The sequence below is a fragment of the Zeus faber genome (assembly GCF_960531495.2).
Source record: "Zeus faber genome assembly, chromosome: 12".
Classification (NCBI taxonomy): Eukaryota; Metazoa; Chordata; class Actinopteri; order Zeiformes; family Zeidae; genus Zeus; species Zeus faber.
The window spans coordinates 14,940,718-14,965,076 of NC_137196.1; the positions used below are offsets into that span (position 1 = coordinate 14,940,718).

At 44.9% G+C, this 24,359-nt stretch overlaps 1 protein-coding gene across 2 annotated transcripts; it reads left to right on the forward strand.

Moving 5' to 3' along the window:
* The first annotated feature begins 1,478 nt into the window (after positions 1–1,478).
* On the forward strand, positions 1,479–23,230 carry dspa (desmoplakin a). Of its 2 annotated transcripts, none has more exons than XM_080010959.1 (24): positions 1,479–1,889; positions 3,295–3,379; positions 4,035–4,159; positions 4,672–4,816; positions 7,386–7,511; positions 7,650–7,709; positions 8,030–8,197; positions 8,657–8,761; positions 8,852–8,947; positions 9,061–9,186; positions 9,633–9,785; positions 10,398–10,552; positions 11,033–11,159; positions 11,279–11,465; positions 12,253–12,452; positions 12,952–13,133; positions 13,590–13,728; positions 14,158–14,351; positions 14,645–14,807; positions 15,348–15,431; positions 16,507–16,614; positions 16,880–16,978; positions 17,077–18,891; positions 19,469–23,230. In XM_080010959.1, the coding sequence occupies exons 1-24, from the start codon at positions 1,615–1,617 to the stop codon at positions 22,694–22,696; spliced, it is 8,145 nt and encodes a 2,714-aa protein (XP_079867085.1). In that variant the 5' UTR covers positions 1,479–1,614; the 3' UTR covers positions 22,697–23,230. The 2 variants fall into 2 exon arrangements, with proteins under 2 accessions (XP_079867085.1, XP_079867086.1); XM_080010960.1 differs by having other exon boundaries at positions 17,077–17,574.
* The last annotated feature ends 1,129 nt before the right edge of the window (positions 23,231–24,359 follow it).

The window sequence follows — 24,359 nt, forward strand, 5'->3', positions numbered from 1 at the left end:
TCCAGAAATAGGGTGTTGGTTACTCTCTCTCTCTCTCTCTCTCTCTCTCGCTCACACACACACACACACATACACACACATACACACACACACACACACATACAAATGACAAAGAAATGCAACTTGTAAAATGTGTTATATTATGATACAATACATGAAAGTCCCCAGAGACTTTACAACACTTTATAGTAAGTTGGTCATTCTGCATCCAAGTGGGTTGAATAAGTATTGTGTAAGAGAGAGAGAGAGAGAGAGAGAGAGCGAGAGCGAGAGCGAGCGAGAGATTAAGCAATCACTCTCCCAGCTCTAGGCCTGTTTTACCCTTCCTGGTTCTCTTCTCTTTCGTTCTTTCTTTCACGCCTACCTTGTTAAGTGGGTCTGAGGCTGTTGTTTAAGAGTTGAACCAAAGTTGAAGGAAAGTTTGGGGGCAGTTTCCCCCTGCCCCGTGCAACAGGACAACAGGGCAGGGAACCCTGAGCTGAACTCTGGACACAACCTCCCCTCCTCGACCTGAAGAATGTTGAGTTGAACATGACACATTCTTTGCGGCCGATGTCCCCGCTGTCCTCTGCTGAGGTCACCCACTGTCTGCACAGTGCCGGGAAACCATTTGGTTCGAGGAGCCCTCCTACTTCTGTTCATATATTTTTATTACTGGATATATAAATATATATATATATATATTTTTCCACGTTTTTACCAGCTACATTGCTCTATAATTGTTCCAACATTAACAACTTGTTAATAATTCAATCCAATAATAAAAGAGATATAGTGATTGACAATCGGTCCAAATTGATGACCTCAAACTGAAATTGAGTACAGTGTTTTGTTAACAATACACCCACTGATGCACAAAACTTGGACACATCCTCAGTGTTGTTTCCAACACTGAGGATGTGTCCAAGTTTTGTGCAATTGAGAAATTGAGTACAGTATAAATTTTACTTATTTTTATTTTCTTTATTTTCATAAAGTGCATTTTGCTAATTTATTATTATTATTATTATTATTAGTAGTAGTAGTAGTAGTAGTAGTAGTAGTAGTAGTAGTAGCAGTTATTATTATTTTTCTAATTATTATTATTAGTAGTAGCAGTAGAATTGCATTGTGTATGAAAGGTGCTATACTACTACTTTTTGAATAAGAAATACTACTACTACTACTTTTACTACTACTACTACTACTACTACTACTAGTACGTACTACTACTACTACTAATGCTTACAATAATGGGTTGTTATTATTAGTGTTGTTATTATTATAACACCGTCATTTACTAACTTTTCTGGGGAATTTAAGGATTTGTCATTTTCATTCTTATTTACATGGATGATCTTAACACTGATAAAGCCGTCATACAATACACCTGCACGGGTCTAATCTGTCCGTCCGTCTGGTTTGAATCCAAACAGGAGGTGCGCGGGTGGGGGGGTGGGGGGGGGGGGCGTTCCGCGCAGCCAGCAAGGTGTGGTTTCCATTTCCCCCAAAGCAAACTTCCGTCTCTCCGCACGGAGAACCTGTCCCGGGGGCGGCGGAGCGCAGCCCACGAAGCCCGTTGCTGTTGCATCGTGTCACCGTTCCGAGAGGTCAAACGCAACGAAGGAAGGCACGATGAGCATGTACGGCTCCCAGCCCAGGCTGGCCGCCATGAGCATGGGGCCCCGGAGCAGCTCCCGACCGGACCTGGCGAGCGCGGGTTTCAGGAGCGACGGCGCGGGGTTCGCGGGTGGGAACGGCTTCCAGGGGGACTACGGAGAGAACTACTACACCACCAGCTACTCCAAGAGCTCCATGCACGGCGGGGGAGGCGGCGGCGGGAGCCAGAAGGTGTACGCCACCATGACCATGGGTGGAGGCGGAGGCGGCGGAGGCGGCGGAGGTGCGAGGTAAGAGCCGCGCGAACAGCGCCCGGAACAGGTGCGAGCGTCGCTGTGGGGTCGGGCGCTGTGTCGGTGTCGCGATGCCTGGCGCGGCCAGGTGTCGCCTGCGAGTTTGGCGATCGCGATGTCCGCGGTCCAGGCGACGTGTACACGACGATACATTTCCTGGGATTTTGGGATCACAATGTCGCGGATGTTGTCTTTAAGCCCACATTACAGTAAAGTAACACAACGCTCATCGTCATGATATGCATGTTAGTAATTATTGGTTGTTGTGTGTAAATATGTTATGAAAGCACCAATAATAGTAATAATAAAAAATACCAAATATCGTCAAATCATCAACATTGTGGTATTTGTCGAAAAGAATGTCTGAATATTTGGTTTCGTCAATATCGCCTCGAAGTAAACCGTGTACCTATAGTCAACGTAGTAGTAGCTATTACTCTTAGTAGTAGTGTCCAGTTCCTTTCGAGCTCTTATTAAAGCTGTTGAGTGATGTGGGATTATCCAAGATGGCTCACAAAGGAAACACTTAGTAGCACTGCAGCGTCGCTTTTACATTTCTCCTCGTCTGCAGTTTCTTCACGGACAGTTGGTATAAATTCCTCTTTCTTTTAAGATATTTGTTTGTTGAGTTACTCAGATGAGGGGTTGGCTGTGTGTGAGTAGGCCCATCAGAGGTCATCGGTCCCCTTAAAGACAAGTTGTTTCACTTGGGAAGCACCTTGGTGTAAGACTAACTTTATGGACTTTACTTTCATTACCAGGAGGACGGCACGCACTTTGAGGGCCAATGCATAATCAATTCTGAACAAATGAAACTCCACAGGCTCTGGTCTATTTGATTGTACTGACACATGCAAATACCCCCTTTTCCAGTTTTCAATAGCACTACGGAGTTGATGACGGTTTAAAGAGCCAGAACTCCGTGACTTTCACTGGGTACTTATTATGGCCGGCCGATATTGACAAAATCTATATTGTGATGTGTTTTCTTCGGACCAACGTCTCGATATAGATAATGTCGACGGTATTTCGCGGTTGAGTATTTGTGCTTTCATAATATATCTACACACAGGAGAGAAAATGTAATTACTTCACTGTGATGCAGCTTTTAAGACAACGTTTAACTATATCGCGACGTTGCAATCTAGTGTAATATCGCAATATCGATATTATGTCGATGTACAACGCCAGCACGGAGCACACAGGCCTTAAGGTAGTTTGACTGACATTCTAAACAGCAGAAGCTGATAACCTGCAAAGTATTTTCCAGACAGAACATGGCATTGGGACTTTGGGATTTGAAATGAATTTTGTATAAGTGAAAATTGTACCTGCGACATTTTAGATTATGGTTTTATTAATATTTTATTAATGGTTTTATTCCGGCTTGTGTCATGTGCAGTGTGCAGAGTATGCAGAACAAAGCCTTTATGCTGCAAGGCCAGTGCCAAGAGTACCTGCAGCGAGCGCAACACATCATGAACAATGTAAGTGTGTGTAACTGCAGACGACACACCCAAACAAACACAGGCATGCATGCACACGCACACATTGCTTTTACTACTTTTGTCACTTGAATTTGCATCCTCTAATACCTCATTCAGCTGTAAAAACTAATACCACTGCTACTATTACTACTGCTACTATGTTATTTATTGATGTACTGATTTAGATTCATGAAATTAAAATAGTATTATTCAATTTAAAAGTACTCACTAAAATAAAATTAAAAATAATAATGATCCATATTGCCCCTATGTGATTTCATATTATTCTCATTGTTGTTGTTATTATTATTTATTTTTATTTTTGTATTTTTTTTAATAATATTACTATTGTTGTTATTACTACAATAATTATTATTTATATTATTATCCCTTGATCAACACTGTCGGTGATCAGATAAAGGCAGCTTTGCCGGAAATTAAACGGCTATGGTTGCCAGCAAAAGGAGCAGGAAGCCAAATCCTGGAAAAATCTGTATAAAATCTAGACACATTTTTAATTTCCTGTTTCTGTCCTTGTGTGTGTGTGTGTGTGTGTGTGTGTGTGTGTGTGTGTGTGTGTGTGTGTGTGTGTGTGTGTGTGTGTGTGTGTGTGTGTGTGTGTGTGTGTGTGTGTGTGGGGGGGGGGGTATTAAAGGGGGGTCCGGTGATGGAGGTGGACAAGATGATGGGCTTGGCCGCTGAGACCCTGGAGCAGCTGAAGGGATATGGCATGCACCTCCATCAAATGAGGGTTCCCAGCGCCAATGATATCTTCAGAAGGTAGAGGGAGCACTGGGAGGCCTATCTTGGTTTCCACTAGTGTGACTTAGTTCCCAGCCCGAAGTCTTGATGTTGCTCAATAAACAAGACTGACAAGGACTTGCAGTACTGATACTGTAATGACATTGTAGACTAGACACTGTAATTGCTCAGTACTAACATAGCATTTACGTTAATAACTACTCATTCATTGTTAGTTATCATGTCTGTATTGTTGTATACATATGTATTCATCCTATACAGTATATACCCCCTTAAAAAATTTGGGCTCGTTTTGTACATTTGCCGATTTGTTTGTTTTTCATTTGGCTATTGTTTTGCAATGTTCTTTTTCAAACATAAGCTTTTTTATCTTTTTTTTTTTGTTTTGTTTCCCTATTCTGTACGGCAATGCACCGAGGTGTCCAAGTTATGTGTCTGTTACGGGTGAACGCCCTTTTGTTTTATTTTCGTTTCACAAATAGTTTTTGTTTTTCGCCTCCTCTTTCTGTTTCCTCCTCCCGCTGCCTCAGCGTGGAGGAGCTGCAGCACATGCAGGGCGTCATCCAGCAGTCCATGGTGGGGGGGGGGGCCCAGAGGTGGAGCCGGGGCAGTTCCAGCTCTACGGAGGAGGCCAGGGGCTTCAACGATGCCATGGCCTGGATCGCCCAGCAGAAGGTGGGCTCCGCATGCACCTAAAGCAATGTGCCCGGTATTGAAAACAAAATGTGGCAGACATTTTCTGTTTCCCTTTTTTCCCAAAACTGTCCCTCGGATAAAGAAGTGAGTAACCGAGTAAATCGTTTAGCAGAAATCAAGTTCTCAAGTGTAGTGGGGTGGGCCTCGCTCAACGTCTTTCTGTAATTCTAAGAAAGTACTCATGGCAAGCAAGCATCCGCTCAAATGGAGCTGATGGTAGATCATTTTCAATTTCGCGTTCACGTCATTTCATAGCCCGATTACCCATCACTCACCTCACAAACCAAATCTGCATCAACGCCATGGGGTTGCAGTTTTTCTCACCCGCTGACGGTGACAGTTAGACGTCTCGAGTGTTGTTGAAGAGCTTTGTGGCGGAAGAACGGAATGAACCACCTCACCGAGAGAGAAGGGAGGAGGTGGAGGGGGAAAACTTTCCAATTAGAACATAGTTTCTCTGGAAGTCGCTGATAAAACTGGAGCTCAAATGCCCTCCCGGATGTCTGGAAACTGCAGAAATAGCTCCCACGCCAAGCGATATAGCGTCGGATTTATGTGTGTGTGTGTGTGTGTGTGTGTGTGTGCGTGTGCGTGCGTGCGTGTGCGTGCGTGTGTGATGAAAGAAATGGACGCATGACACCGCCGCCTTATCTCATGTTCTGTCCGGCCGTAACCCGAACCAGTTTGACCAAAACCAAACCTGGTCAATGCGGGGACGCTGCAGGTGCCCAGAGAGGGCTACACACGAAACAAGAGAGCCGGGGCCATTTCCCAGCGGGCGAGGGAGGTTGATAGAGAGAGGGAGAGAGAGAGAGAGAGAGAGAGAGGGGGGAGAGGGGGAGATAGGCAGATGAAGAAAAAGACAGACGTTGAGGGAGCTCAACGCGAGAGAAGACGACAAACTAGGTGCGGGAGTGTGAAATCTGACACTCCCTGCTGACTGACTCAGAGCTGACAGGACACGGGGGTTTTGGCCGATCTCTCGCATACCTCTGGGAAAACGCCCTTGCGCGAGCACACACGCAAACCCAAAACACAAAACACACACACCGTCTCATTATCTTCCCACCGCTCCGAGGCCACACCCGTTTTTTTCTACTCCCCCGCCCGAAATTGAAGTGACAGTTTTCCTTGGGTGAAAGTTCCTAAAAGTTGTCTCGGTTTCTTCTTCCCTTGTCTGGGTTCAAGGTCGTGAAAGCCCCCTCCCCGGTGTTTCAATTTGGAAACCAAACACCCCGTGACCTATTTCCTACCCGTTTGTCCCCACCGTGTCTCCCCCCTTGGTGATTTGTCCCCTCCGTCTCTTTTTCATCGGCCTTTCTCCTCAAGACATTCAGAGTGCTTGTCCCGCTTGGTTTACTTCGTGAATTATTGACTCCTGGCAACGACTTCTCCGCCGTTTGCCCCCCCTTGGTTACGTCTTGAGTTAGTGTTCCCCGGTCGGTCCCCCTTCCCTTTGTCCCCCCTTTCCCATCTACCTCTCTCCTTCAGACATTGGTGCGACTGTCTAGCTGCGCCATTATGTCATCAAGACAGGGAGTGGTGAGGGACGGCGCAAACAAAAGGCCAAGAGAGGGAGGACGGGAGGAAGGGGGGAGCCAAAGGGGAGGAGGGGCCTGTCGGGGCCAGTTTACCGGCAGAGCCTTTTCTTATCAAAGCCCAGTGCTGTGAACTCTGGTTGGGTGGTTGAGGGGAAATAGTTGGAATTGTTCACAGCTGAAGAAACTCTGCCAGGGAGACGCGGGGGGTTATGCGCACTGTGTGAGCGCGCTGCCACCTGGTGGACACAGTCTGAAGTGTTTTATTTTTATTTGTTTTTATTTTTTATGTTTTGGGTGTTATTTCACCCCTGAAATGCTTACTTTAGTCCAAATTCGCAAAAGAATATACTTTGAAATACTTGTTTTACTCTAACAATTCATCTTCAGACAATACTCGATGACTTATTTTATTTTGAATGATATTGGATATACTTGTGAATTAGTGTGTAACGGAATTTCCCCCGACAGCATTCATGAAAATACTATCTTATCTTATCTTATAAATAGTAAAAGGTTTGACAAGGTAAATCGACTAGGAAATTTACAAAAATAATATACAAATTTGAGAAATTCACCAAAGATTTCACCAAAGAATACGAAAAATAACCACATAAATTTGACAAAATTGAGTTATGAAGCTCTGAAATTAAATAAGCAAAGGGGAATTTACTCCAGTTCCACATGGTGGTCATTGGGAAAACAAAAAGATCCAACTTGTGTCAACTACTTCAATTTAACCACGCTTCAAATATTATTGGAACATTAGAAAAAAAAGAGCATCGTCTCCACATATGATCTGTTTTAGCCCTGGAATAGCTGTAATTTGGTCAATCTAACAATAAAAAATGAACCTCATCGCCACCTTTACGTGATGTAACCCCCCGAAAATGGCGGAGATATCATGTAAGGACGCAGTGGTTTGCAGAGTGAAATGGTCCGGTTTTCCAAAGACCCAACCGGTTCTGTCAATGGATGAGACAGCCAGCTGCTTTTCCTCCGTCCCGCAGCGTCTGATCGAGACGTCTCCGTGGGGGGAAGACTCGGCCACCATCGAGCAGCAGATCCTCAGCCACAACAAGTACAACAGCACCATCCAGAGAAGCCAGGAGGTGGACCGCGCCAGGGAGGATCTGGTGCGTGGGCCTCGCAGTGGTTATAAACTCAAATTCACCACTTTAGATCACGTCTGCATATTTCACTGTCTTCCAGGCAATCTCAACCTCATACCACCTCTCTTCCTTTCCTTTTTTTTTTTTTTTTTTTTTTTTTAGAGCATGAAGGGCGACAAGCCCAGACTTAATATGCTGGACCAAGAATGGGACAGTCTGCAGGTAAGACCTTCCTGAGGAACAAGTGACACGGCGGTCCTAAAGTAAAATACTTTACCACTTGGCGATAATGAGAAACACGGCTGTCCAAAAAACTCAGCACTTTGTCGGTTTTCGAAATCATGAAAAAAGAAAGTAGTTTATCAGTTTCCGAACTCAAGAAAAAAAACGACGTTCAAAAATGAAAACGCATTATCCATTTGCCAAAACAAGAAAGACGGCGGTCAAAAAAGTACCAAAAAAGTACTTTGCGATACTGATCAATTAGATACTTGGAAATTGGTGTTCCTCCCTGACCGACCTCCTTATTGCTTTCCGTGTAGAAAATGTCGTACAGCCGCCTCAGCCAGCTGCGGGAGCTGCAGGGCATCATCGAGGAGATCTCCCAGAGCATCATGTGGGTGAACGCCAAGGAGGAGGAGGAGCTGATCTTCGACTGGGGAGACAAGAACATCGACCAGTACATCCCCCAGAAGCAGGAGGGCTACTCGGTACGGGCTCCTCTGTCTCACCACGCTCTGATACCACCGCACGCTGTTGCTTCAGTTCCTGAAGCGGTCGGAACGTCGGGATATCGGAGTTTGTTTGGAAGTCGAAAACCACCATAGTCGCAGATTTCTGTATTTAGACGTGCTCTTTTTGGTACATGGAAAAAGTTGGTCGAAATTCTGCTTATGTGAAAAATATCAACACATCCATGTGGGATCGCGTCGTGGATAGAATCGATATTGAATGGAATCGCGACCCTTTTGTCTCAGAATCACGATCACAATCGAATCGTGAGATCCCGCCCAAATTGTCCGGCCCCAGATTCCGGGGTGTGTCTAAGTTCGTTGTGCTGGATACATCGATATAGAATCGTATCGCGCGGTACAGCGTCGATCGCGTCCCGATCTATTGATCCCCCATCCATCTTGTTGCTCCTTCACCTTCCCATCTCGCCGCCACAGCGGCTGATGAGGGACCTGGAGGGGAAGGAGAAGGAGCTGAACAAGCTGAAGGTGAAGGTGGACGGCCTCCTGAACAACAACCACCCGGCCTCCGACAAGATCGAGGTGAGGAGTGCGACGCGCCTAACACGGAGTCTCAACTTGATGATTATTGATGATCGATCACGTGATTGACGTGACGCCACGTCCCCGCAGGCTTACATGGACACCCTGCAGACCCAGTGGAGCTGGCTGCTGCAGATCACCAAGTGCATCCACGTTCACTTGAAGGAGAACGCCGCCTACAACCAGGTACTCCATGCGTTTTCCCTTTTTTTCCTCTTCATCTAGGGATAGAATATTGATCTATCTTTCGTCACATTTCCTGTTTCCTATTTCCTGCCCCCGCCCCCCCCCCCGTGCAGTTTTTCAAGGAGGCCAACGAGACGTACGGGAAGCTGCAGAAGCAGCACGAGAACATCCGCAAGAAGTTCACCTTCGACAAGAAGACACCCCTGGAGAAGCTGACAGAGCTCCTCAAACAGCTGGAGGTACCTTCCATTTCCCACCTTCAGTCATCTGCACGTAATGGGGTCGGGGCCATTTTTTTTAAGAGCCTCTCAACCTCCCGCCGCCTCCTCTTCTCTTTTTTCATGAAAAATGCTGACGTCTGAAAGGGGGCGTGCTGAAGTGGGCGGGCCTCTAAGCGGTAATGGGCGGGGCCTCAGAGAATGAAACCATGGAAACATGTGAACGTTGAATTTTTTAAATTAATTTATTGATTTATTTTGGGTCTTTTTTTACTTTGTTTTTATAAAATTATTTCACATCTTTTTCTATTTCTGATTTCACTCATTTTTTCGGATTTCAACGCTAAAATTTGCTCATGAACAACCGTTAGTCATCAGCGAAACATGATTTTTCGTGAAGTCCTTTTTTAAGAACCGCGCTCCAAACTGCGTATCATTCTTTTGTGTGCGTGTGTGTGTGTGTTCAGACAGAGAAGGAGAGGATCATGGAGAACAAGCGGCAGGTGCAAAGTCTGGTGACCAAGTCCAAGTCCATCGTGCGGCTGAAGCCCCGGAACCCCGAGGAGAAGAGCTCCAGCCCCGTCATCGTGGAGGCCCTGTGCGAGTTCAAGCAGGACCAGGTCAGATCCCCTTATACTAAACTGATATTGTATGGACCATTTCAAACAGGATCCTGATTAATAGATGGATGATAGATAGATAGATAGATAAATAGATAGATAGATAGATAGATAGATAGATAGATAGATAGATATATCGATCAATCGATAGAGTTAATAGCTCTCATCAAAAACAATAGCCAATAATAATAAAGTAATAAGAATAAATACAAACAAAGAAGTAACCAAAAATTGACCATATTCAATAAAGAATAACCCTAGAAATGAGCAATAAACAAGAGAAATAATTCTGAAATAAGCTATAAACTAGAGATAATTGGTCGAACACAATACAACGAAAAATTAACAATCCAAAAAATAATAAGAAAAAAATGGCACTGTACAAGAAACCTAAAATAAAAATTGAAGCTCACTGATCAGGTCATGCGTCCTTCTGTCCCTCTCAGTTATGCCATGATTCCTGAGCATAGGGCCGGTGCAACCCAAGCTCTTGGAAAACATTATTTTAACGTGGTTCTGATTTCATAATGATACACCGAAATACACACTGATGGGTCCAAATTGTGGTCAAGGGCTCACTATTCGTCTGTGTGTGTGTTTTGGGGGATGCAGAAGGGTATAGGCAAGGGGAACGAGGGCATCCTGAAGGACAACTCTCAGCGCAGCAAGTGGCTGGTGACTGGCCCCGGGGGTCTGGACATGCTGATCCCCTCCGTGTGCCTCCTTATCCCACCGCCAAACCCCCTCAGCATTGGCCTCGCCAACAAGTGAGAGAGAGACGCTCGGCAGCTTCCTTGTTTCCTGTTGTGTTCGATTTTTTTATTCAAATTATTTTTTTTTACATTCAATTTAATTAAATTTTATTGTAATATTAATGTAATTATTTTGTAATTTATTTTTTATTCACCTATTTATTATATATATAAATATATTTAAAAAATTGTATTTATTTATTTATTTGTTTTATTTATTTCGGAATTTATTAATTTCATTTTTAATTATCATATTATGTATATCATCTATTTATTCATTCATGTGTTTTTTTTATATGTATTTATTGTGTTGATATTATGTATTTCATGTGTTTATATTATGTATTTTATTATTTATTAAAAAAAATCTTTATTTATATATAAATGTATTTCTTAATTAATCTTTAAGAAATATTTTTTTGGAAGATGAAAAAATGATGTCTTATCTTCTATGAACCGTGAGGACGATGGGTTATTTTGTTGTGTTTTCCCCAGGAACGAGCAGTACTATGAGGCCATCTTGGGAATCTGGAACCAGCTCTACATCAACATCAAGAGCATGATCTCCTGGCAGTACTGCGTCAAAGACATCAACTACATTAACTCACTCACCCTCACCATGGTACCGTGGATCAATAAAAATACAAAAATTACTTGAAAAAATGTATAATGTTCAATCTAATGAATTTCCCTTTTTTTAAATCCTAAATCCTAACATAGTGTTTTTGTGCCGTCCGCTAGCTGTCCACCATGCGCCCTGAGGAGTACCGCAGCGTGATCAAGCGTCTGGAGACCCACTACCAGGAGTTCCTGAGGAACAGCCAAGGCTCCGAGATCTTTGGCGAGGAAGAGAAGAAGACGATACAGGGCCAGTTCGCCTTCGCCCAGAACCACTACGACACGCTGATCGTCAAACTTCCCACCTACAGTGAGTAGCGGTGCCTGTCTGGAGTCATGAGCCCTGTTTCCCCCAGCCTAGTGGCACACCCCCCCTATCCTGTTAACCACTAAAAAAGGTCACAAAATGTCACAATCCCATAGAACTCTGCTTATTACTGTGGCATACTAATAGTTAGTGACGCAAACCAAAAACGATCCATTCATAGCGAACAAATCTTTTAAATGACTCAGGAGTCGGGAGTCACTCCGACAAAAGGCCGGGAGAGCGAGTGGAACTTCAACTCACAAACTGAAAATAATTACTGACGACTAAATTAAAGTCGTAAGTCAAAAAAGGTCATTGAGGCATTTGGCATAAATCATATTGAATGGGGCTGATTTACAAAATGAATAATCTCGTCGGAATTCCGCTCACAACCCAGACCCAAAACCAGCTCCTCCGACTCATTCATCGTTCAGCAAGTCCTCCCTTGCTCACCGCGTGTTACACCGACCGAATCCAAAGAACCGAGAGTCCGAAAACAGAACAACGCTTTACCGAGTGACTCGTCAAGAACCGAATCCCAAAAACAATGTTTGAACCTTTGATCACAACTAATAGTTCTCACTTTCAGTGTGAAACTCCAGCTTGCTCTGATGAACACAGAGCTGCTGTTCTGCCGGAACTGGAACCCATGAATTGGTGCAGCCTTGCGATTTTGATCATGCAACACAAGAGCTAGTTTCCATTATCTATGTGCTTTAAGTGGAATTAGGGGAATGATGATAAGATCGATTTTTTGGGATATTAAAGTTATTTCTCCATTTTTAAACAGCAACTCCTCCCAAAGCGGAGGAGCCCGTCAAGGTCCCCCCCACCAAGGTCACCAAGGGCTTGAGCCTCACCCTGCTCAGCGACCTGGAGGCCCTGCGCCGGCGGCTGGAGGCGGCCGAATCCGGCCTCACCTCCCACCTCCACCTGTCCCTGGGGGAGAACGCAGCACACGAGTGCACCCAGCGCCTCCACCAACTGCAGGCATGTTTATATTTTATTTTATCATTTTACCTTATTTTACCAGGTTAGACTTAAATTACAGTAACAGAACTAACGTGGACAGGGTTAATTGATTAAACCATCTTTATGTATTCAACATATATTCATATTAATATCAATATTAGAGAAAAACATTGCAAAAATGGAAATTAAATGCAATAAAAAATGGAGATCTTTCTAAAATGAGCCAAAAAGCCAGAAAACAAACTTAAATGTTCAGTGCATTTCATACATGGGAAATTCACTCTGTGTGTGAGATAGAGACATTTACAGTTGAAAGCTGGAGCACAATCCAAATGAAAGAAAGAGAAAATCCTTGTAAAAGAAAATGTAAATCTGACTCTAATAAAGTGCATTAAACGCTTTAAAGAGGAGTCCTTTTAAATGAAGTCAAAGCAAAGAAAAGTTTTGCGTTTTGAGCGAGTTTTAAAGCATGTTTTTACATGTCGTCCAACTAAGCCTCCGCTACGTTCTTGTCCAGATTGTGAAGCAGGAGCTGGACGTGGTCCACGACGAGTACCTCCGTCTGAGGGAGAGGATCCTCAGGCAGCTGGAGGGCACCGCCCCCGACTCGGACCAGGCCAAGTTCCTGCGCTCCCAACTGGAGCTCATCAACCACAAGATAGGGGACCTGCAGGGCCTCAGCACCGCTTACCTCAACAGGTGAAGGCATTGGGGGAATATACAGTGTATAATATTTCACTTTTTTTTTTTACACCTTTTTACAATGTCACTGTACATTACTGTACATTTTACACTCTATATAGATATGTTTATAACATATAGATATGTTTATATATGCATTTATATATAAATATGTTTCTTAATAATTGTTATATGTTGTATGTAAATATGTTGTATGTAGATTTGGAGCTGTAACAAAAGTAATTTCCCCCTGGGATTATTAAAGTACTTCTGATTCTGATTCTGATTCTGATGTCACACGTCGCATGCGTTCTTGTGGCTCTTTGAGATTTGACTCGATTCGTTCAGTTTTTTCCGACACCTCGTTCGTTTGATTCAGTTGGTGTTACTGTCTCAACATTATGGCAAAAGGGTTGTATTGTATTCATCCTTCTGGCTTCAAACTAATGTGCGTTTGTTGTGATTCATCGACAGACTGTCCGCTCTGAGATCCCTGCTCCAGAGCCTGGTCCAGGCCGAGGACTTGGTGAAGGTCCACGAAGCCCGGCTGACGGAGAAGGACACCACGTCCCTGGATCCCCGCGAGGTGGAGAACTACCGCAGCACGCTCAAGGTCCGAGGGACTATTTCCTCACAACGCTACCATCAGAACTCCTACAAATGTGACTTTCCATTTCCCTCAGCAGCAGCATTGAGAGACAACTGACGTGTTAGGGACTGTCTACAAAGTTACACAACACCGTTTTCAAAGGGCAATGCCTCTTTGTCTCACAAATATTTTTGAACCAACAATCTAACTACAAATGTTTGAATATGAAAAGCTTGATATTATGCAGACTTTTATATCCAAGGGGTTCCCAAACTGGGGTTTGCGGCCCACTCATGTTTATTATTTGCAAACATGGTTGTTCGTCTTAGCGACTGTCCCAGTGCAAAGGAATGGTGATTTTTTTTATGGTGACAGTGCCAGTAAATATATTTAAATATATACATATATCATTCAAGAAAAGCCATACTAATGAATGTTTTTGTCCAACAACAGCAAATGAAATCGGAGTTGGAACTGAAGAGGGGCCTGCTGACGGCCATGGAGTCCGACCTGTCCACGGCCGTGCACTGGAACGGCCAGGTCTCCCAGTCCTTCCACAAGTGCGACGTGGATCTGTCCAGACTGGCTGAGCAGGTGACGCAGCTGTCCGAGCGCTGGCGCCGAATCCAGAACCAGATCGAGAGCCGGTAAGATGGCCGACAAACACACTAATACACAAATAACACAAATACAGATACGGAGAAAAAAACAAATATCTCATAAAACATTTTTTTTTTCTTCTGTTTATTATTTGGTTAATGTTTTATTGTTCCATCTATCTCTCTATCCATCAAGCCCACATTGACATTGGCATCTTCCATTGCTACCTGAACTTTCCTTAAGCCTCTGCCAGTAACCTAGTACAAAAATAACCCTACGCCCCCCTTCCTTCCCTTTCATCCATCCCTCCCTCCCTTCTTCCTCCCACTCTTTCCTTCAGGACATGGGACCTGGAGAAGCAGGAGAAGCAGCTGAAGCACTATCAGCAGACCAGCGGTGTCCTGGAGCACTGGATAGACAATGCCAGGAAGCGGCAGGATGGCCTGCAGATGGCCAAGTTCACCGACATCCAGGCCGTCATGGAGCACCTCAACCAGCAGAAGGCATGTGGTGGCTTTTCCTGGGACAATGGAATCTCAAAAAATTGCAGGGGTGGAAAACACCGGGCTGCTCCCTTACCCAGAATGCACTGCTGCTTTTACGGACAGCGGCAGTTCTGAGAGCCGCTCTTTCAATGGCGTGTTAGGAATCGTCTGCAAAGTTACACAGCATAGTTTTTAAAGTGTAATAACTCTTGGACTGCAATACTTATTAAACAGCCAATATATGCCACATTTATTGTAATATAATTTGGACAATAAAATGGTTGACTTATTGATTGATTGAATAATTGATTGATTTATCTTTAGGTACTTTAAATTACAGTTAATTTTGAACCTCAAAGCTTTACTAAAATATCATCTTATAAAGTGATATAATTCCCTGAAGAATTAATTCAAGGGAAGTTCTACCTCTTAATGCATTACTAATGCATTAATAATAACCTGAAAGTTACTTTTCAAAAGATGTTTTATTTTTTTCTCCTGAAAACAAACATGCAGTGCACTGCTTACTCTAACGTCCACCTCATTTGTTGTACACAGGCGCTTCATACCGAAATCAAAGGAAAGAAAGAAAAAGTTGAGGACGTGCAGAAGGATGCAAACACGTGCGCCACCTCCATAAAGGTTGGTGTCTGACCAGTCCATCGCCATGGAGATGTGTTGATGAAAACATCTAAATCTACTAGTAGTAATTATACGTCAAAAAATGTTTTACGAGTAATAGCAGGCACAAATATCCAGTAAACAAAATTCAAGGGTATACGCGATCAGCCACAACATTAAAACCACTACTAATAACCACTAGCATTGTGTGCCGCCGAAACAGCTCTGAGCCGTGGAGGCATGGACTCCACAAGACCTCAGAAGGTTTCCTGTGGTATCTGGCACCAAGACGTTAGCAGCAGACCCTTTAAGTCCTGGAAGATGTGAGGTGGGGCCCCCATGGATCGGGCTCGTTGTTCCAGCACATCCCACAGATGCTCAATTGGATCGGACCCTAACCCCGGCCATCCACAAAGAAAACGTGATTCATTAGACCAGGCCACCTTCTTCCATTGCTCCATGGTCCAGTTCTGACGCTCACGTGCCCATTGTAGGCACTTTCGACGGTGGACAGGGGTCAGCATGGACACTCTGACCGGTCTTCGGCTACACAGCTCCATACACAGCAAGCTGTGATGCACTGTGTTTTCTGACACCTTTCTATCATAGCAGCATTAACTTTTTCAGCAATTTGTGCTACAGTAGCTCTTCTGTGGGATCGGATCATACAGGCTTCTCCCCAAGCGCATCAATCATCCCTTAGGTGCCCATGACCCTGTTGCAGTTCGCCTGTTGTCCTCCCTTGGACCACTTTTGGAGGGTACTAACCACTGCATACCAGGAACACCCCACAAGACCTGTCGTTTTGGAGATGCTCCGACCCAGTCGTCTAGCCGTCACAATTTGGTCCTTGTCAAGTCGCTCAGATCCTTACTCTTGTCCAGTTTTCCTGCTTCCAACACATCAACTTCAAGAACTTACTGTTCACTTGCTGACTAATACAGTATATGCCACCCATTGACAGGTGCCATTGGAACGAGATGAGCAATGTATTTCACGTCACCTGTCAGTGGTTTTAGTGTTGTGTCTGATCAGTATTAGTATACTATACTATACTATACTGTATATCAATACTTAATTCCTGGTGTCTTCTCAGGACTATGAACTTCAGCTGGCCACCTACAGCGCTGGCCTGGATACTCTCCTCAACATCCCCATCAAAAGAACGGTGCTCAAGTCTCCTGCCACCGCGGTCAGGCAAGAGGTAGGACCCCCATCAAATAAATAACAGAAAAATATATACCTACAACAAGTAAGGTTGTCATTGTAAACTATGTTATTCATCACACGTCATGGCAAATTTAATTCAAGCAGCAAGGTCCTTTGGATATCAGCCTTGTGTTGTATTACATCCAATTAAAAAGTTAATCCGGTTATTGTATGTTCTGTAAGTTGAACATGTTTGATTATATTGAATTAGCATCTCAGCTCAGCATTGACATTGGTCCGCTAATTCTTTATCTCATTAGGCCGCAGAACTCCAGTCTCACTACATCGAACTGCTCACCCGCTCCGGCGACTACTACAAGTTCCTGGGGGAGATGCTGAAGAACATGGAGGAGCTGAAGGTAAGGCTCATGACCATATGAGCGGACAAATGTGTCAATATGTAAAAAGTTGGTAGTATCCTCACAACCTTCTTCAACTCTATACGTTTCCTCCCTAGATGAGGAACACCAAGATTGAGCTGCTGGAGGAGGAACTGAGGTGTCTCAAGGAGAACGTCCAGGATTGCAACCAAAAGAACCAATCTCTGGAAGACGCTCTGGCTCGCTACAAGCTGGAGCTCGGTCAGTCCAAAGAGAAGCTCATTTCCATGGAGGAGGTCAAAATAACCACAGTGATGCAAGCCAACGCCACCAAGGAGACTCTTAACAGCACCCACAGCCAGCTGAAAGATCTCAACGACAAGCTGGCCAACATCACCTTCCAGCTGGATGAGGAGAAGAGGAAGAGGAGGTTGGCGGAAGAACGATACACACATCAGCAAGAAGAATATGAGTCGGCCGTCCGTCGCCGCCAGAAGGAGCTGGAAGAGCTCAATTGGATCAAGATTGACCTGGAGAAAGCCGTGAAGGACAAGGAACGTGAACTTGCGAGGCTCAAGATAATGCTAGAGGAGGAGGCCACGCTCCGACGAGGGGCCGATGCGGAGATCTCAAAGGTAAGAACGCAGCATATGCAGGAAACTAACCAGCTTAAGCAGACGTATGAGACCCAGATCCACGTCAATAAGACCACCCTGCTGAAGGCGTCGCAGCAGAGGGACGAAGACACGGTGGAACTGAAGTTGCTGTGCGAACGACTCACCTCGGAAAAGAGCGATCTGGAGGAGGAGCTAAGGAGGCTGAGGCTGACCATTGCCCAGTCGGACGAGCAGAAAGGAAGGGCGGAGCAGGAGGTCCACCAGCAGAGGGCGTCCGTGACCATGGAGATAAAAAGGCGTAGCGAGATGGAGGTACAGCTGAGAACCCTTGTCCAGCAGAGAGGGGAGGACGAGCTGAGGCTGAAGGACAGCATCAAAGGCAACCAGGAGAAGAGTCGGCAGATCAGCCAGCTCACGCACGACCTGGAAGAGGAGGGGAAGAAGAGAAGAGCCCTGGAATTGGAGATCAGCCAGCTGAAGAAGACCCAGGCGGAGCAGCAGACGAAAACCTCCGCCTATCTGGAGTCCATGAACAAGCTCAGAATCTCCGAGCAGGAGATTCGCGTCATCCAAGTGGAGCTGGAGAAACAGAGTGGTTTGAAAACCAAAGCCGAGCAGAGCTCCACCAGGCTGCAGAGCCGGGTCCGGGAACTCCAGAGCTCCTTGGATGGAATGGAAGCAGAACTGGAGAAGCAAAAAAGATCAGCCCAGGAGGAGTTCACTCGTAGGAAGAGGATAGAGTCTGAGCTGGAGAGGATGACCAACACCTGCAGAGAGCACACCGTCACCATCACCACCCTGAAAACCATGCAGGAGGAGGTGTCTTCTTCTGGGAGAAGGCACGAGCAGGACGTCCGGGCCCTCCAGGAGGCCCTGGACAAGAGCCTGCGGGACCACAGGGTCACCACTGGCAAGCTGAACCAGGCCACCGATGAGCTGAACAGGCTCAAACAACAGCTCCTGGAGGAACAGGCCCGAGTCCGAGAGCTCAACCAACGTTGCGAGAGCCTCTACAAGACCATCGAGGAGAAGAGTCGCCTGCTGAACGAGAACACCACAGAGATCGAGAAGCTCAAGGCCCTGATGCAGAACCTTACCAAGGAGAGGCTGAGGCTGGAGGAGGAGCTGAGGAGCGTGAGGCAGGAACGAGACGAGTTGAGATCAGGCAAGGACAGTAGAGACGAGGAGAGCAGCGCTCAGATCTCGGCCTTGCGTCTACAACTCCAGAGCAGCAGCAAAAGGACCCTGGAGCTCCAGGCTCTCATCAATGACCTGACCAAGGAGAGGGAAAAGCTTAAGACGGAAATAGGCAAAATCCAAAAGCAATCCATTGAGGTATTTTTTCGATTGCCCCGATGGATCATCGCCATATAATGCAACTAACCTTGCTGCTTTTGCATGAAGGGATCTAGTCGAATCATGGCTTTTTTTGAGGATTTTTTCACTGTGGTTATACCAGTTCATGCTCATATGACCTTAACATGTCCTTCATTCTCAGAATTTTGCATGACTTTATTAATTTGCTTGCAGATTTCACAGTGCTCTGTTACTTTCCACTAAATGTGATTCCACTTACTCATACTGTATAGCCCATTAATTAGATAAACAAATCTAAATCAATATTATGTACATATATCTGTACATATGTATGATATGTGTCTTAACATATCAGTGGATTCCATGTACTAATAACTCATAACATATTGTTGTGGATTTGCCTTCTGCTATCCCTTTCCACACCCTTTCGGGAGAACAAGCAGGGTTTTTTTGACTTAGTAAATTACATTATTTAAGTATGGTTGCCTATTCTATATATTGTTATTAATACGCATTAGTATAATATATAATGTGTTTTGATGGTAGAAGATTGTATTTTTTTTCGTAACTTATTGGGTTATTTATTTTTCCACAGACAACCATGATCGTGCATGAATCCCAAAGCAACTATACTGAGATGCTGCAAGAAAGGGATGGCCTGCTGGTCAAGCTCAAACTGCTGGAGCAGGACAAGAGTCGCCTCAAGCACCTGGAAGAGGAGCTGGCCCGTATAAAGCTCACACTAGAGGCAGAGATCCGTAACAAACAACGCATACAAGACGAGAAAAATTCTCTGCATAAAGAATTCAATTGTCTGAAGATCAAGTTTGAGTCAAAAGAAAGTGCCATGAGGCAGTCTGACTCGGAAAGGGACCGAGCTGAGCGAGAGAGAAGCTCCCTGAAGATCGAAGTGGATAGGCTCAAGAGGGAGCTAAGAAGTGTCGAGGAGAGGTACAAGAGCCAGCTGACGATCTCGGAAAGGGAGGCCTCGGAGCTGGCTCTCAAGCGAGATGCTCTGGAGGGAGAGATCAAAAGGTTGCAACAGAAGCCTAGCACCATGTACAAGCAGACCCAGACGGATGAGAAGATTCCAACAATAGATCCTTCCAAGCTCTTGTTTGATGGAGTGCGTCGCAAGGTAACAGCCCACCAACTGTGTGACTGTGGTATCATCAGCAAAGCCACTCTAGAGCAGCTCCTTAAAGGTAAGAAAACAGTGGATGAAGTTGCCGTGGACATCCAGTTAAGCCTAAAAGGAACTGGCATCATTGCTGGCATGGCAAAGGGTTCACAGGGAAAAATGCCATTCACTGAAGCCAAAAACAAAAACTTACTCAGCTCAGAGAGTGCACTGATGCTGCTGGAGGCCCAAGCCGCTACAGGCTACATTGTGGATCCAGCATTCAATGAAAAGATGCCTGTGGACACCGCTTGCTCCAGAGGAATTGTAGATACAGAAGATAGAGACATCCTGCTGACCGCTGAAGCAGCTAGCACAGGCTTTAAAGATCCATTCACTGGCAAATTACTGTCTGTGGGGCAGGTTTTAAAGCAGGGTCGCATAGACAAGGACACAGCCATTCGCTTGCTCCAGGCTCAAGAGTCTGTTGGAGGCATCCTGGACCCTCTCCTTAGTGTGTACCTACCCAAAGATCTGGCCCTTGACCGCAACCTTATTGATGAGGATCTCTACAGGGCTTTGAACAAGAAGCCTGCCTGTTACCTGAACCCAACTACAGGGGACAAGATAAGCTATGGTGACTTGAGGTTGACATGCAAAATGGAACCTGTCTCTGGCCTACTCCTGGTCCATGGCCCAGAAAAGTCCATGACCGTCAAGGGCCTCCGTGATGAAGTCTCTATCACAGCGCTGGTCAATTCTAAACTTCTGGATGAAACCGACTTGCAGAAACTTACTCAGGGAAAGCTCACGTGCAAAGACATCGAGGACAAGCTTAAGACCTACCTGTATGGCTCCACCTGTATTGCAGGAATCTTCGATGAGGCCAATAACAGAACCATGCCCTTCTACATGGCAATGAAAGAAGGTCTGCTCATGAGAGGGACTACCCTGGAGCTTCTGGAGGCCCAAGCTGCCTCTGGTTTCATGATTGATCCAGTCAACAATATTTTCCTGACTGTGGAGGAAGCAGTCAAGAGAGGTCTGGTTGGCACAGAGTTCAAAAATAAGCTATTGTCTGCAGAGAAAGCTGTTACTGGATACAGAGACCCATCCACTGGAAAAACCATCTCCCTTTTCCAGGCCATTGAGAAAGATCTAATTGAGAAAGGCCATGGAATTCGTCTTCTAGAAGCGCAAATTGCCAGCGGTGGCATTATTGATCCAAAGGAGAGCCATCGTATTGATGTGGATGTGGCATATAACAGGGGATATTTTAACATGGAGATGAATGATATCTTAACCTATGAAGGGGATGACACTAAAGGCTTCTTTGACCCTAACACCAAGGATAACTTGACCTATCTTCAGCTGAAGGACAGGTGCATCGAAGATCCTAGAACAGGCCTGGTGCTCCTGCCCCTCAAAGACAAGAACAAGCCCCAGAAGTCCCAAGAGAGCCGCACCAATGTCCTGCGTAAGAGGCGGGTGGTGATTGTGGACCCAGACACTGGGTTGGAGATGTCGGTGCGGGAGGCCTATCACCGTGAGCTAATCGACTACGACACCTTCCTTGACCTGTCAGAGCAGGAGTGCGAGTGGGAGGAGATCACAGTTGAAGGAACAGATGGTTCTAAACGCTTGGTGGTGGTAGATAGAAAAACAGGAACCCAGTATGACATCCAGGACTCCCTGGACCGTGGGATCATTGAACAAAAATCATTGGACCAGTACCGTGCCGGAAGACTAACCCTGACTCAGTTGGCTGACCTCATTACCAGCAGAACCAGTGGCACCGAGATGACCATTAGTGCCAGCAACGTTGATGATGTGGTCACCTGCTCCAGCCCCACCCACGCCGCTCCGTCCTCCCCGACCGTCCGCAAACGCTTCAACAGCATTTCCATCACTCTCTCTCCACCTGAGATGTTCGACGACCACAGTCCCGTGGCGGCCATATTTGACACAGAGACCTTGGAGAAGATAACTATTTCAGAAGGGCTCAGAAGAAGCATTGTCGATACCATTACTGCGCAGAGGCTGCTTGAGGCCCAGGCCTGCACAGGGGGAATCATCAACCCCGCCAATGGCCAGAGGCTATCTCTGCAGGACGCCGTCAATCACAGCATCATCGAGGAGGACATGGCCCCCAAGCTCAAAGCCGCCCACAAAGCCTACATGGGCTTTGAGGACGTAAAATCGAAAAGAAAGATGTCGGCAGCAGAGGCCGTGAAAGAGAAATGGCTGCCCTATGAAGCCGGTCAGAGATTTTTGGAGTTTCAGTACCTGACGGGCGGTCTGCTCGAGCCCGACACCGGATGCAGGATCACCATCGAAGAGGCCATCCGCCGGGACTGGCTGGACGGCCGAGAGGCCCAGAAGCTCCAGGACACCAGAAACCACCAGAAGAATCTGACCTGTCCCAAAACCAAGCTGAAGATCTCCTACAAGGAGGCCATGGACAGCTGCATGGTGGAGGAGGGCAACGGCATGAAGATGATCCAAGCGTCCTCCATGTCCACCAAGGGGATCAGCAGCCCCTACAACGTGTCCAACCCGGGCTCCCAATCGGGCTCCAGGGCCGGCTCTCGGGCGGGCTCCAGGAGCGGCTCCAGGAGAGGCAGCGTGGACTACTCCTCCACCTCCTACAGCTACAGCTTTTCTTCTGTCACCAACACACACAGTACCAACTCCCTCTCCTAATGCAAAACAAATACATACGTATATGGAAAATTTTGATCATTGGAGAACTACGCTGGAAGTCATACTAGTAGTTCCAGTGTAATTTGAGTAAATTTACAGACAGATTTTCTTAATGCTAACTAGAGTTTGATATAATGGCTGCATAGTTTGCGTTTATACGTATATATCTGAATAATTAGTAATTCCTGATGCTATTGTGATCGTTTTAAACCTGAGTGATTTGGTGTTTCGATATTGAATGCGTCATATTCTTAATGCTTTTTAAAAAATACTAAGTCACGGCAAGAGCTTTTTAAATGTAAGCGCAATGAATTTTGAAACTTAGAATTTTATCATTTGTCACTTTTTTGACTCAACTATCATTCTAATGTGTTATTCAAGCATTTAATCAAGTAGTCTGGCTTATGTTTTGTAAGGAGACAGGCTAATTTTGTTTGTCTTTGATTTAATTTTCGTCCAGTTATTGTGCATCATTAAAATACCTTGCTTGCAAAAATAAAGCTTTCCTTATCACAAGAAAAATAAAGTTTGCTTCACAAGAATTTGGGTTTTTGGTGTTATTTTTTCATTTCTGTTGGAAATAAATAAGATTTTTTTTTTATAAAAATATAAATTAATAATAATATAAATAATATATAATAATTTATCAAGTTCAAGTTCAAGTTCAAGAGATTATTTGTCACATACACACACATACGGTCGTACATATATGCAGTGAAATGTCATGACACCCGGTGATTACGCACAATAAGCTCTATAAGCTCCAAATATACGAAAAATTCTCAAATGTGCGTAATCAAAAATATTGAAATAACAATAAATAAATAATTTGAGGTTATTTTCAAATTCCTGTGTGAGTATTTATCGAAGTAATGTGAGTAACCCTTAATTATTCACACTATTAGTAGTAAAGGACAAATGCATCAGAATAAACGTGATTCAATTTCAGATCAATTCAACTATGAATGGTATACAGAAAATATTAGTATATTTCATGTTGTATGCCTTCCATATGCAGTGACGATGCAATGAAACCGTCCAATAACAGCAAAACATCCCAGAGTAGCTTGTGTGCGTGTGAGTAAACTGACTAACTTGTTCAAATGAAAGGACCTAAAGGAAGACGTGCGCCGCAGGGTCAACACGTTTTCCTCCTGGCACATAATGCCGTCACGCCCCTTGCAGTTCCAGAAGAGTCCGTGACGTCGCGTTAATGAAGCGGAGGCGACGGTCGTGCGCATGCGCCGTGCAGCGCCGCGGGGAGGCGCAACACGGCGACGGGAGCAAATGGAAGCGAATCAAGTTGAGTTGTTTTTTAAACCGGGAGCGAAGCAGGGGAAACGCTCCGGCCGAGGTGAGGCTGCTCGCCCTTCACGTGTTTCATTTAACGCTGTCATTTTTGACAGTTTGAATTGTTGATACAGGAGGTACAATTTTCATTTTGACGCTTTTATCATTATTATTATTATTATTATTATTATTATAATGTTTTGTTTTTTTTCCATTTATTTGAATTTTTTGTTATTTTCAAGGGTGCGTGGCAGAAAAAAACACAATGGTTAAATAGAAGTGCGTTGGGAAATACATATAATTATAAGAACAGTTTTGCATCTATTCTAAAGATGTAATAGATACTAACTTCCCATTCCTCCTATGTTTTGTA